Here is a 14,591-nt window from a genome sequence, read left to right as displayed (position 1 = left end):
AAATACAAAGCAACCAACACATCAGAGTGGCGCAGCGGAAGCGTGGTGGGCCCATAACCCACAGGTCCCAGGATCGAAACCTGGCTCTGATAATGTTTTTCACCTTTTTTTTTTTGTTTTTAAATGGCCCCAAAGCAACCAAGTGAGCAACATAGAGAAAACCGACAAAACGTCAAAGACAGAGCAGTACTGTATATCATTATGACTTACCTACGAGTTTGGACTCAAACCCACGTGACAATCATGTAATTGTCAAGAAAAAACTCAAGCCAACACAAATGATGAATAGGCCCCCTGCCTTGTCCGGTGTCCCATAGTGTTCACTTCTTTATTACCTCCAAAACACTCTTAAATTGCAAAAAGTTGATGAAAAGTCCAATGATATATAAAGTAAGCACAGAGATAAACCTTAGAATTATGAATCTTAAGCATATATATATAATCATCTCTCAAATATATAAAGTTCGTATTTTAAAATTTTTGATTTAAAAAATAAAACTTCGCATCGAAAATGGCTTAAACCACTAGTGCAGGATAACCAGCTCATTTGCACATTATACAATCTTTGGAAACAGATTGTGATTTATTGAAACGGAGAAACAGAGGACGGACCAATTTCTACAGTTTGCATGAATGTCCTGGAAAAGAATACAAAAGATGAGACCTTATCTGTTTATAGAGATAGCCAGTACCGGTCCAGCATCACCAGGCGCCTAAAGCCCAAATAGCTCATACTTACGTGTAAAAATAAATAGTGTCTTTTAGAGGTGCTGCCTTGAAGTGTCGAACCTAGCCCTTTACTACCACTGGTTTCTCACGAAACCACTACACTACAATCAATTATTGGTCTTTTGGCGCCCTGTAAATATCTAACATTATTTGGCGCCTAAAGCAAGGGCTTTATCAGCTTTAGTCCAGGGCCGGCCCTGGAGATAGCTTATTAATGTCCTAATTGGAAATATCTAAGTGGAAATCATATACGTTATGCTGTGGTAATCAATTGTAAATTTTGTAGTAGGAGAGTTTGGAAGTGAAAAACTTTAGTAGTGGAATGAAATTATGGTAAGAGGTGAGTAGGCTAATAGTTAGGTAAAGGTAAGAGATATCATCCCAAACGAGTTAGGTCGTGGACTATGTAGTATTCGTTATCGTGCCGTGTCTTGTCTATTAGTATATGTCCTTTTGCTGTCTCACGCCAATTAATACGCCACTCCTTGCCTAATCACTATCTTTTCTTACGAGTACTTAACGTTTGGCCGAAATCTTCCTGCGACTTGTAGAAAGGTGGCTTTCTCTTTTGTCGATAGTGTTTGGTTATCGAAGAGCCAAGTAGCAGTGATCTGTGGGTAAAATTGAAAAGCGTTCGGCTTTTCCAAACTAGCCAAGTTAAGTTCACAAAAATATCTTCACCATTTGACACATATATAACTAAAAGCACGATATGCAGCTGGCTATGAAAGTGATGTACGTTTGAAACGTGAAAAAATAAATTTAGGTTTTATCAATTTTAACCAGTTTCAATGATTGTTTTTTTTTTTCTTTGCTAGAATTTCAATGATTCTTTAATCCAATCCGTATAAACTTGCTGATGGAAATGATAAACTCTTTAATTTGAGAAAACTTAATTTTGACACTCTTTGGGAGTGGGATACGAATCTCTGGTAATTGTTATTGTTTAACATACGTAAACATGGCGTTTGAAACTTTGCATGCATGACTAGACTTTTTCGTTCTATCTCAGTTAATATATACGAGTTTATTCTTGTTTTTCAATAGATGAGATGATGTAAGCTAAATTCGAATATCTTTTAGTATGCTAATAAAAGCTAGCTAGCCACTATGTTTTCAGTCATGTTTTAGTGATTTTTTTTTTTAGTGATTAAACTATACTATTAGTGATGGTTAAGAAAACATAACGTGCATGGCGCCTACTCTGGGCTTTAACTAACGTAGGTCTCAAAAACACTTGAAGAAAAATAAAAACAATTGTAAAATCCACTTTCCTCCAAACTTGATTCTATTACTTGTACTACTCGTGGAAGCTATTAACTCTAATTAATATTCGCTCTGCTTAATTTTATCAGAGAGTATTAAAATTATCAATGTTCAATCACGTGACTAGCAACAAAGTGTGTATATATAATGCACACATTGCGCGTTTACGAGCAACGACCAAAAAAAAACAAGCCAGACGAGAAATGACGTCATCATCACCGCCTCCAAGAGCTTCAATGCTTTTGTACTGGCACGAGAACCAGTACGACGACCGGAGCTTCCAGATTCACGGCCGGACGATCTTCTCCGTCATGGCTCTATTCTCCGTTGTTCTCTTCTTCGCCGTGCTCACTCTCTACATCCACCGGAGCTGCCTCGTTCGCGATCCCGTCAACCTCAACGCGCCGCCTCCTCCGATATTCACGCCGTGCGTTGGCGGAGGTCTTGACCCGGCGGAGATTCGGAGTTTGCCGGTGGTGCTATGCCGGAGAGAAGATGCTGAGGAGGAAGAGAGGGAGTGTTGCATATGCCTCGGTGGTCTCGAAGAGGGAGAGAAGGTGAAAGTGCTTCCTCTGTGTCGCCACTGTTACCACTGCGAGTGTGTGGATCGGTGGCTTATGGCCGAGTCGAGTTGTCCCCTCTGCCGAGTCTCAATCCGAGTCGAATCGTCCGTGTCGTTGCAATGAGACCGAAAGGGCGCGTTGAGTTGATAGTGTGAGTAAAGATATTTGTTACACACAGACAGAAATGGGAGGGGAATTAATGGTTACAGATTCTTTGGAAAAGAAAAAGATTTTTACGTAAATGTCTTAATCAATGATTGTGAAGATTTATCACTTCTTGTTCAGCAGATATTTATTATTTTTATAAATTAAAGATCTTGTTGTACTTTGTTGAAAGTGATTATAGCGTAGATATTTTACAACTGAATGGTGCAGTTTTACCAAATATAAGTCTTGAGTTAGTTAATAGTATTCCCTCTGTTTCATATTATAACTACTTTAAAAAAAAGTTTGTTTGTTTTAAAATATAAGTAGTTTTCATTATTCTATGTAATTATTACTTTTTGGGTATAGTATAACCAATCAAATAATATAAATTTATTTATGATTGGTTTAACTATAGCTATTTTATATATCAAATACTATTTTAAAAATAAATAATAATTTTCTTAATCTTTCCATAAAAAATACAGAGGGAGTAATACCCAAGAGGCTTGACAAAAAAATATGGGGTTTACTGGGCCTTTATTGCATCGATCGGCCCAATAATAAAAAAAAAAAACGAAAACGATTCTCTCTACCCATTAGGGTTTCGCTGTCATATAAAGAAGCAATAAGAGTGAACTGATCAAAAATCTTTTCTGACTTCTCGGCCGCTTCTTTGTTGAGAGTTCGCTGCACATTGTCTGAGAAGTGAAGCGTTTATCTTCTGTTGATTCAGCATGAGGGCTAAGGTGAGTGATATATATAAGTTAACTTAATAGATTCTCTACATTGGTAAGAGTCGGAAAGTTGAAGATGTTTGTTTGGATTGTATCAGTGGAAGAAGAAGCGTATGAGGAGATTGAAGAGGAAGAGACGAAAGATGAGACAGCGATCTAAGTAGTCTTTTTCGAACAAACCTTGTTTTTGTGTTTCTTCGTTTTTAATTTTAACCGAACTCTGTTCTTTAGTTTCGGTTTGAATGTTTCGTTTGGACCAAATTAGTACAACGTTATGTTTCTATTTAAGCGTTTTGTTTATTCACATGTTTTTTCTGAGAGACCTTAAGATGAATCGGTGATTGCTTAGTGATAATTGAGATGCTCTTAAGTTAGATTCAGCTGAGAAACCTTTAAGATGAATGGATGGTTGCTATTATCAGATGTTGCAAATGTTACTGTTAGCTTCCATCTTGTAATTGATTTCTTGTTTGACCACACTATTTGTAGAGGAAAACATAGTTAAGCTTGTATTGGTGAAATGGTGATGCTATACTTGCTTATAATATCGTAGATGTGACACCTAATCATGCTGTAATTGGTTTCGATAAATATATACGGTAAAAAAACCCACACATTATTCATTTATTTAGATGATAGCAAGTAGAAGGCGTATACAATCTAGGATCGTTAACCTTCTAAAAGCATACACAAACCAGAAACAACTTATTAAAATACTAGCAGTACAAAGTCTAGCATTTTTAGCACATTTCATACAAGACCAACAAACGCTTGGATGTGATACTTTCGTAGATATGCTTCTTTAGGCAGTTTCAGCTTCAGGCTTAACAGAGCCCTTGTTGCAGAAAGTAGCACATGCTTTGGCACACTGTTCAAACGCTTCATTCACCACTTCACTTGCACCTAGTCACGTCAAACAAAATTCAAATGTATTACTATTATTCTTGTCATGTCTATTGTTCCAACAAAAAATAATAATAGTGATCATTAAGTAGCTTGGTGGAATGCTTTACCCGAGTTATGGACAGTGGTCATGGCACCACACACCGAGGATGTACACCCCAACTTGCAGTATTCGTTGACATTATTACCTTAAAGGAAAAAGAAAATTATACGCAAACTTGCTTCAGAATGAAATTTTGATCCATCTTGGTACTGCACAATAAAATATCATATAAAAATGAGTTCACTTTTTACCAGAGTTTTCGAGAATGTCGTTGGGATATCCTGAAGGGCAGACATTTCCGGAAACTTCTATGCATCCGCTAGCGGGTAGACAAATTGACTTGGGTATCTGAAGACGGCATATGTTAAAGGCCTTTCTACTTGATTGGGATGGGCAGCAGACTCTTGCTTCTACTTGAATTTGCACCAGGACCAGACTCATTATGAGCACACTTAAAATCACACCTTTGCCTTCCATTGTTCAACAATACACTTAAAATTATGAGCTTGTATTTTGATGAAATGGTCATGATACTAGACTAACTTAAATAGTACCTCTTCTACACAATCTTCAATTACTTAATGCTCTCATGGTCACCACATGACTGGTGGAGTACACATGAAAAGAGCCTGAAAAAATTGAATTCCTACCAGTTATCCAATATGTGTAGGTGACTCCGTGTTAGTATTCATTATTGACATAATTACCTAAAGTCAAAATAATATAAAAACATGCAAAACTTGTATCAAAAGTGAAATATTGATCCATCTTGTGACAGATAACTTTCTTGAAGCACAATTAATACCTTTTATAGTGAATTCAGTTTACCATAGTTTACGAGAAAGTCATAAGGAAATCGCCCAAGTCAGCTACTCCCGGAAACATTTGTGCATCCACTGATAATACACAAACTACTTGGAGATTCCTTGAAGACCACATTGATTAAAGATGCGTTACAGCAGATATTTGTTGCTACTTTGAATTTGCCACATCACCAGACTCGGTATAAGCACACTTTAGACCACAAATCTGGTTTCCATCTTTTGCCTGATGTTACTTTGTTTTTTTTTGTTTGGTCAAAGGATGTTACTTTGTTTAATCACAATATGTACTTACAGAAAACACATAAGCATATGTTGGAGAAATGATTATGATAAGGTTGGTGACTTAACTAACTCTGCCAAAACAGAATGTATTCATCAAAGGAAGGCAAACTGTTGAGAACACCATTTTAGCCTCTTAGATTGATGAAGGATATTACAAAGAAGAGGACATCAAAGTAAAGATAGGCATAACTTGTGTCACCATTCGCTGGAAGTTCATTTTCAATTGTTTGCCATGCCCTTGCATTTGTATTACCTCTATCTTTGTCACTGATATTTTTCATGATTTCTTGTTACTTTCTTCAAATTCTTAAAATGATGGAAATTTATAAGTGAAACAATAAGCTCAAAGAAAGAACCAACATGAAACACGGTCAAAGTAAATGATAAGACTATCAATGAGTCACCTCTCTCCGCTCCAAAGAAATGTAATAAAATGTGTCCTTAAACCAAAAATGACTCACCTAAAAGACCCCCCCAAAGAATATTACAAACAAAAGTACGAGAGATTATTATCCACACATACCTATAAAATCAAACGAAAGAAACATTCCGACGAATACCACCGTGGTAGAGATTGCGCAACTGTTTACTTGGACGGATAGCTTTTGTTTCTGATAGTCTTAGTAGCCGCCCATCGGTGGCATTCCATATGGTGGCATCGGAGGCATTCCCGGCATTCCTCCCATTGGTGGTGGCGGACCATAACCGCCTCCCATACCTGGACCTCCTCCCATTCCTGGCATCGGTGGTGCAGGTAGAGCCAGTGGCAATAATTGTGCGTACATGTTCTGTTTTCATAAAAAAAAAAAAAGAAGCAAAACGTAAGTCTTTTTATTTAACAGTTAGGGGATGATGTATTATGAGTGTAGCTGTGAAAAGTAGTACCTGTTGGGACATGACATCCTTCTCTTCCTGCTCTTTGGCCTTCACTTCTTTCTGTGCCTCTATCTTATCCTTCATCAGTTCATCCACTTTGCCAGAGTATTCTCGGATAAACTGCCATAAAAAAGGAGGAGAAATATAATTTAATCATATATTTATATGGTTCATATCCGTTTGAGTAATTAGGAAGAAAAGTTACCTGGAGGAGATACGGGAAGGCGAAGTCAATCATGTTGTTGATCCAAGCAAGTTCTAGAGCAACATCTGGTCGGATTAAGTCATAACACACAAATAGACATGTGGCAAAGCATTCCTTTTTCCCCTGCAATAATTAAAATAAAATGAGAATTTTCTTACTTTCATCTTCTATTTTACCGCATACCAAAAAGCTAGAGGAGGATAATTTGATGTAATTGGGCTTGAAACACATACCTGTTCAATGAAGTAAACCAGAAGCTGTTCTGCAAGGTCATGGTCGCCGGATTGTGAAGCAGTTTCCATACAGTCCTTGTACATGTTATCTTTCTTCGACAAAGCAATTGATTGCTTCCATCTACCAGCTTTCTTGTAGATATACGCAGCCACACGTCTCATTTCCACGAGCTCGTGTTTCTCAATCTGTTCGCACCATTCACGAGAAGATTAATTGGAGATAATATATGGGAAGGTGTAAAACGTATACTCGATAGGTAGTTGCAAATTCTTACCTTCTGAGCGAGGCCTATCTGGTCAAAGCTGTCATGCAAATCAGTAGACTCGCGCAACCTGTCATAGTCTTCTTCTTCTACGTATATCTCATTCAGAGCTTCATTTACAGCAGAAACATTGTTGCTCTGAACTGCAACCATGTACGGCTTAATAAGGCGCAACTGACCAGCCTGAGAATCAGGGAGAAAAATCATCAGAAATCAATCATTATTAAGACACGGAAAAATAAAAAATTCAAGGGTCAGCCTCGAACCTTGCGCATAATGTCAACGACACGTGTGTGGTCTAACCGCAGAGCAAGCACATTGAGAAGATCGTTGATTATATCAGGGTGCTCTTGCAAGTAGAAGTGAACGGCCTTGTAGTAAAGCTCGACATTCGCAACCTTGGCGACAATGTCTTTGAATTGCATGTGCTCCCATGCTTCAGGAGAATGGTTCATGACAGTGGTTGCAGCGTTGTCAAACTCATCATACTGAATGTAAAGATAGGTAAGTTCCTGCCAATGCTGTTGCTCATCACATGCACGTATAAGCTTGGGAATATTGAGGCGAGTCGAGAACAACTTGATGTGTTCCATAAGCTTCTCATAGCGATATCTGGCGTACAGTACACCCAACTCGGTGAAGATCCCCATGTGAGCCCGTTCCAGACCAAGTCCACTCTCCATCAGTGAGATTAATTCATTGAAGCATCCTCTGTTTTGGTAGTACTCGCTAACTTCTTCCAAGTCATCCACCTGTTAAGAGGACAAAAGATTTAACCGAGGGATCACAATATCATGCAAAACTGACGAAAACTTTCAGAAAAAAACAGGTGTTTATTCTCACCTGTATGATAATGTTAAGTCCACATATTTGAGCCAGCCGGAATTCTTCAGCATCAACACAAGCAAAGCAAACTTCCTTCCATGTCTTTGCGCTGTTTGCTTTCCTTGCAGCATCAACAGCACTCTGGAACTGCTGCAACTTCACAAGTGTGACGGCTAACTTGGCCCAGTTCGATGTGAACGCATAAATTATTTTTGCAGCCTCATACAGAGCTTCGTCATACAGGCGATCACCCACATTTGGTAGGTTAGCAACGTTTGGCATCAGAATAAATTCTTCTATCTCACCCAACCTTTCAATCTTTGCATAAGCATAGATGAGCTCGCTATCAACCTTGGGTTCCTTCACCTTCTGTCTAACCATAAGAAGGTATCTGACCAAGTCATCATAAACATTAGTATCTTCAGCGGCCCGGATGACCTCTAGGAAATGAGTGGCATCATCAGCTCGGATAAAGGACTCAATTGCATCACTGAGAAGTCCATCCCTGAGTTGAGCCTTTGCGACTTGGGTCCAAACAGAATCTTCTTCGACCCGGAAAGCAAACTCAACGGCACGCTCGATGCTTCTAACGTGATCCAACAATACGTTGACAGCCTGGACATTTAGGTTAAACTTCTTGAAAATCGCAAATGCTTCCTCATACAATTGGGCATCAACCGCCACTTCTCCAACAGCCGGACCATCAAAATTATCTAGCCTGTTGATGTAATCCATAACTCTAGACGGATCCGCCTTGATAGCTGTCAATATTAACAGATTTTGCAGATTGAAGTTTCCACTGAAGGCGGAATTTTGAAGCACAATCTTTTCAAGAAGCTCGATAAGCTCATGCGGCAGATCAGCAGTCATGAATGCTTTAACAGCTGCAGAAACTTGCTCCGGGCTCTTGCTTTCGGGTAAAGCAGTAGACACAACTTGGTCAATAAGTTGTCTTCTATATTCGTTTTCTTCCACAAGAACCTTATCCCAGAGGTCACCATCCATCCTCTCCACTACATACCTGCAGTTGGAAAACCGTGCATAAGCAAACTACAGATGAACCACTGTGGAATAAGTAAGAAGTTTGGTTAGCAGTAATCAAATACCTGGCTTGTAACTTGAACAAAGAGTTCTTGTTGGTGACATTGATGAGTTCATCATCACATTGTCCTCTTCTGTATGCCACAACAGCCAGGGTGGGATCACGTTTCTCACAGTACTTACCCACAACCTTAGAGTCGTAGTAGGGGTTGGTGGTCAGGAAATGCTCAGGGTTGTTGTTACTGTCTATGATAATTTTACCCAAGGCATTATGGACATGCACATCTTGGCTTCCCTCACTCACTAGATGCTCCAAGAACTGAGTGAGAAGACGGAGTCGATTTCTGAATAGAAAAGACAAATACATATTAGAGCTTTAAGAACTAAGGGGCATATGGACGGAAACAAAGATGACTGAAAAGATTTAACACCTCTTCTCACATTCCTCAACAAGGGGTTCAACAGGAAGCAGGGAACGAACAGAGAGAATGAGGCCTTTTATAAAATCTTCAGGGCATTCGTCATCAAGCAACTGCCCCACAACTAAGGGAGCATTTCCAGGATTCACCTGCAAAGTGAATCACATTATAATTATTTAAGCATAAAATGCCAAACTTCCACACATTAACAATAGTCTCGAGAAACTCCATACCTTCTGAACGTAACCTTCAATGTAACGAAGCATGTTGTTTGTGTACAGGTAATGAGTAAGATCAGGGACGAAGCCGAACCGGTCGCAGACATTAATCAAAGGTCGGGCATCAGGAAGCTTGGCTTCCATCAAAAAGTTCTTCGTCTTTTCAGCATCATAAAAGTTAGACTCTCTAGTCACACGCTCAACCTCCTTTATTTGACCAGTTTTGGCAGCTGCTTCAATGTACTTGAAGTGGATCTCTGGATCCTCACTATAGCACAGACGGAAAAGATTGTTTATCATTAGAATACAAACTCAAGGTTTGTGCTTATTAAAATGACTGACTAGATTCTTAAAAATCACCTCATACTCAAATATGAACCGAGGAAAAAGTATAGCCCTTCGTACGACTTGAATTGCTCAAAGAGTTTAATACATGAATCAACACCGAGTTGCTCACAGTACTCCTTGCAAGCCTGTAAGGATATGAACACATCAGTGTCACATTAAACAATAAAATTCATATCATACTACAACACAACTCTTACCTGAACGATTATCTGAAGGTTGCCTCTCAGGTTGACCAGCAGAAGATCCTTCATGCACTCCATAGCCCACTCGCTGGAAAGGGTACCAAAAAACTCAACAAGAGCCTGCATGGAGCAGACAAATATTCAACAACTCGACCATCCAGGAATTAAGCAACAAAAAATTAGTTCAGAGGTATTACCTGTGGCTCAATAGCATGTGTGTTCACAATTACACGTTTTATGTCAGGTAACTCTGAGTAGTGCTGCACAAAGCAAAAGACAGAAGTTAAGAGATAAAAGATAAATATAAAAACATCTATTAGGCCAACAAAAAAAAAGTAAACATTAAGCAACAACCTTTAAAGATTGGATATAGAGTCCAGCCTTTTCACAGAGCTGAGCAACACGAGCGCGGTCATAGTGGCTGAACATTCCATTTGCTAAAATTGCATCAGCCACATTAGGAAAGGTAACCAAATTGATCTCCAGAACCTAATTTGACAGTGAAGAAAAAGGTCTTAGAAGGCTAACGAATAGAGAAAGCAGACTAGATACAAGGTGGAACTCTTGTCAACCTTAGTTTGCAGAAAAGAATGCTCAGGTAAATTTGGCTTCAAAACATCGAGAAGGAAAGCAGTCGCCTCGCGGATCAGATTTCTCTGTATATGCACAAGTAAATTAGCTCAGTATTAACTCTCTTGTAACGAGCTACGAATATTGTTTTATACACTAGTTATACTTATTTACCGACCTGGAGGAAAAGATCAGTGATGGTGTTGTAGTCAACTGGACAACCTCCTTCCATTTGGGACATCATTAAAGCAAAATTCACTGCTCCCTATAATATAAACAATATCAGGTTAAAATTAATCATTAGAAGTAAATCGATTCATGACTACTCTTATGTTTACGCAGCAAGCATCCAATAAATAAGTCTTTCAAAGTTTAATATGTTGCTACTTGCTACTATCAAAAATGCACCACACTAACCTGAGGATCCGTACGGAGTATGGTTTGTAGAAGAAACATGTAATCAGGCGTGTACCCAACCTAAAGTCACAGTATGAAACAGTGTTTCATTTTCAGCACAATTAACTTCCGGGTAACCATAACAGGGGGAGGGAAACTTTTTAATTTATTACGTACCTGCTTTGAGTAAATCAGTATTTTGTCAAACTCCCTTCGCTCTGCAAAAGCTGCTACAACTTTTGGAGTAGCTCGAGCTTTGATGTATATTTTCAGAGCAAGGTCATTATCCACAGTCTGGAAAAGAAAAAAAAGATTATCATTACAACATGCTAAAGGAAACATTAAAAGACAACGGTCAATGTTATGATTACCTTGACAAGGTCTCCAAGTTCTTCACTGCATTCTAACTTATCCTCTGCCAACCAGTTTTCCAAGAGGTTCTTCTTGTTTTGATTCACAACAAGGCGAGATAGTTCCAAAGACTCGTATGAATTGAGCTTCCCTCTAGTTAAAAGGGTCCCAAAATACTGTAACAACGGAGGAGTTTGCCCTGCTTGTACAGGAACACTCTGCAAAATTGAATAGTGCGATGTTGTTGTTTTATATTGGTGTTACTTAAATATAATAGTAGATAGCATGTTCACAGAGGATTACTTGGAATAAGAAGTAAATACCTGGAATTTAGCCACAGTATCTGGTGTCCGTAGAATCCCCTGAGGAGATTCAGCAGCAAGCTCAGCAGCCTCCTTGTACTTTGTTTGAGCAAATAACTCCTGGAACCGTTGGACAACCTGCAACATCCAAACTGAATATGAGAACTTTCACATCAACGAATGACTCTTTTTCGTCCAGGTTGCTTTCATTAACTACAATTACTTCAGCAAGAGAACAGATCCACACATCTGAACCAAGGTAAACATCACATACCAAGTTTTCTGCACCAGGGAGGTTTCCTCTTTTAGCAAGATTGACAGCAAGTTCCAAATTGTTCAACTGTTAAACAAAAGCATAGAGTTCTTAGCATGTCATGATCAAATAGATAGACTGTATCAAGAAAAAAATTGAAAAAAAGGTAAAACATACTTGACCGCTAATAAAAGGTATTATCGTAGCCTCATTTACTGTAGCCAAAAGAACTTGTCCTCGTCTATTAATGGCATAGAAACCCCCAACTGAGGAAGCTTCAGAAGTTAAGAAAATTGGGTCTGGACTTATCCGATTTCTGTAGATCGCAGAAGCCGTCTCTAAATCGTATACAAACAACAAGCCAAGCTTGGTAATGACGTATATCAAGTTAAATTTGTGAGAGACCTGTCAGAAAAAGGAGAAAATGGTGTCATGAAATTTTCACCAGAAAATTACTGACGTTAACTGAACTTCTAATGCAAGTACAAACCTGCATCGCTACAGGAAAATCATCAGCAAAATCTGGGGGGAAAAAGAGATCTGCCTGCTTCTTTGTAAATGATGGTTTTCCTGAAGAAAAAGGCCACCTTTAGACATCAGATGATTACCAACTAAAATGTAACAAAATACCCTAAATAAATAACCATTAAAATATAGAACAGCCAAGGAAGCTAACCTGGTTGGGCACCAAGCTCAATGACATGTAATTTTGATGTTATCTGTCCAGCATTAAAGCTCTTGCTTGCAAAGGATATAAGAATAGAAGGATTCTCATTCCCAGGGACCTATCATTAATAATGTTACTTGTCTTACTACAGTTCAGGATCAAATCACGGAATGAACTAACAAAAGAACCACACAGTTTACCTTAAACTGGGCAAATGAAGCAGCATGTGCTTCAAGGGCCTGGCTCCGTTGTTGATCCACAGAGAAAAGCTGCATATTCCCTTTAACCAATTGTGGTCTCTACAGAAGATAATAATGAAAAAGCCGGTCAAGAACATATAAAATGACTGTCATTATGATGTCTCCAATCAGCCTAATATGTGGCGCAGTAAACCTACCTCAGGAGAGCCAGGAGCAATTCCAATCAGCACCAACCACTTCTCATTAGGAGAGCACTTGTAGTTAATAATTTGATTGTTTGCCAAATTGGCCGTTCTATCAAACATCTTAACTGGCTCAGATTCACCTGGAAATATGCGAGCAAAATTAGAAACAGTATATAGAAGTCTAATGTATGACGAAGATGACAAAAATTTAATATTTAAAACCTTCAATCGACCAATGATACACGGAAGTTTGTGTGACCAGACCCAACATCTTTGGTGTAATCCATTTCCAAAAAGCAACCTATAAAACATGGGCGGTTAATATCCAAAATAAATCTAAGTACAACATGAAAGATACCGAGTAACAAAGAGTTCGTTTCGGTGCTCACCTGCTCAGGCATCTGATGAGACTTCAACTTTGCTTTTGCTTCGATGTTAAATATCTGTAGATGATCCTGAGTAGTTCCTGGAACTTGAGCTATACACAAATTAAAGAAAATAAAAAGTGAGCAACAAAAGGAGGAAACATCCACTACAGACCTAATTGAAACAACACAACCATGTAAGATATCACATGTCAGAAACCATAGAGCTCTAACCTGATGTCTGCGTTACTGAATTAATATAATAGGTTTTCTATCAAATAATGCATCACAACAGGCACGTTTCGTCCAAAATAAGAAGGAGTTATTAATGATAGTTCAAGAAAAATCATCAAAAGGAAACCATTCTAGGTGCACGATTTATTAATAGAAGGAAACAGAAAAATACCTTTCAAGGCAAGGATCCTAGAGTTCGGGTTCATAAGAGCAGAATCTGCAGTGATAGGTCTCCTTAGAGGCTGCATAGGCATATTCATATCAATAATCACAACGCTGTTCTGCGGCGCCGTCTCTCGCACACATATGTACTTGTCAGACTCCATAGTGACATTCGTAAACGTGATGAACTGCTGATTGATCCCAACGCTCGGTAGCTGAAAAAAAAAAAGAATCAAAAAACAAAGCGTCAAGTCACATAGTTTGATGAAATTAGTTACGAGATCCGAGTGAATCAACACACTATACATTGAGGTAACACAGATCTGATCAGAGACATGCATTACACAAACTATCGATCCAGAAAAAATGACTTGATACGGGAGCGATCGAGCATAATAGATTCAAAAAACAGGAAGAGAACGGAATCTCAATCATAACCAAATCGTCAGAGATCAGAGACTTGAGCCAAAATCTAGCTAGAATATACATATGTTTCTAAAAATGGAGACGGAGGAGGAGGAGGAGATTACCGTAAGAATCTCCTTCATCGTGATGGGGGCGTTTGCTGCCGCCATGTTTTGACCTCAGATCGCAGCGAGGGAATCTCCCGGGGAGAGAATCAGATCCACGGCTGGGACGAGATCGTCAGTAGCCAAGAGCGAGAGAGAGAGAAGGAGGATCGATGCGAGAGAACGTGGAGAAGGTTTGAGATCGCTGCCAGATCTGAGTCAAGTGAACGAGAAAGGGTGAACAGCGATCGGATCGGAGTCACTCGTAGAATATAAATGAGAGAGAACAAAAAGGA

At 38.9% G+C, this 14,591-nt stretch overlaps 3 protein-coding genes, 1 long non-coding RNA gene and 1 other non-coding gene across 6 annotated transcripts; 3 read left to right on the top strand and 2 right to left on the bottom strand.

Annotated features, from left to right (window-relative positions):
• Positions 1-20: 20 nt before the first annotated feature.
• On the top strand, positions 21-92 carry TRNAM-CAU (transfer RNA methionine (anticodon CAU)). Its single transcript has one exon. It is a non-coding gene; the product is annotated as a tRNA-Met (tRNA).
• Positions 93-1,983: 1,891 nt separating this feature from the next.
• On the top strand, positions 1,984-2,925 carry LOC108860380 (RING-H2 finger protein ATL66). The gene has a single exon (XM_018634268.2). It carries the CDS (start codon positions 2,103-2,105, stop codon positions 2,679-2,681), a length of 579 nt encoding a protein of 192 aa, XP_018489770.2. The 5' UTR covers positions 1,984-2,102; the 3' UTR covers positions 2,682-2,925.
• A 183-nt stretch (positions 2,926-3,108) lies between these two features.
• On the top strand, positions 3,109-3,743 carry LOC108861499 (uncharacterized). The gene is made up of 2 exons (XR_001950866.2): positions 3,109-3,451; positions 3,538-3,743. It is a non-coding gene; the product is annotated as an uncharacterized LOC108861499 (long non-coding RNA).
• A 291-nt stretch (positions 3,744-4,034) lies between these two features.
• Positions 4,035-4,913, bottom strand: LOC108861498 (thionin-2.2). 2 transcript variants are annotated; one of them, XM_056986435.1, is made up of 3 exons: positions 4,637-4,913; positions 4,453-4,524; positions 4,035-4,342 (listed from the first exon to the last, which is right to left on the bottom strand). In XM_056986435.1, exons 1-3 carry the CDS (start codon positions 4,860-4,862, stop codon positions 4,242-4,244), a joined length of 399 nt encoding a protein of 132 aa, XP_056842415.1. In that variant the 5' UTR covers positions 4,863-4,913; the 3' UTR covers positions 4,035-4,241. The 2 variants fall into 2 exon arrangements, with proteins under 2 accessions (XP_056842415.1, XP_018490875.1); XM_018635373.2 differs by having other exon boundaries at positions 4,453-4,530; positions 4,637-4,911.
• Positions 4,914-5,829: 916 nt separating this feature from the next.
• LOC108861496 (clathrin heavy chain 1) lies at positions 5,830-14,577 on the bottom strand. The gene is made up of 30 exons (XM_018635372.2): positions 14,317-14,577; positions 13,797-14,001; positions 13,415-13,503; positions 13,248-13,326; positions 13,038-13,165; positions 12,841-12,939; positions 12,650-12,758; positions 12,464-12,543; positions 12,151-12,378; positions 11,995-12,060; positions 11,742-11,858; positions 11,439-11,636; positions 11,245-11,361; positions 11,089-11,148; positions 10,850-10,936; positions 10,674-10,757; positions 10,456-10,590; positions 10,299-10,361; positions 10,117-10,221; positions 9,932-10,044; positions 9,587-9,839; positions 9,366-9,502; positions 9,000-9,278; positions 7,912-8,914; positions 7,335-7,820; positions 7,081-7,251; positions 6,806-6,991; positions 6,573-6,695; positions 6,377-6,487; positions 5,830-6,279 (listed from the first exon to the last, which is right to left on the bottom strand). The coding sequence occupies exons 1-30, from the start codon at positions 14,359-14,361 to the stop codon at positions 6,112-6,114; spliced, it is 5,124 nt and encodes a 1,707-aa protein (XP_018490874.1). The 5' UTR covers positions 14,362-14,577; the 3' UTR covers positions 5,830-6,111.
• Positions 14,578-14,591: the final 14 nt, after the last annotated feature.

This window comes from Raphanus sativus, chromosome 5 (assembly GCF_000801105.2).
Source record: "Raphanus sativus cultivar WK10039 chromosome 5, ASM80110v3, whole genome shotgun sequence".
In the NCBI taxonomy this organism is placed as follows: Eukaryota; Viridiplantae; Streptophyta; class Magnoliopsida; order Brassicales; family Brassicaceae; genus Raphanus; species Raphanus sativus.
This window is presented reverse-complemented; position numbering and strand designations above follow the sequence as displayed.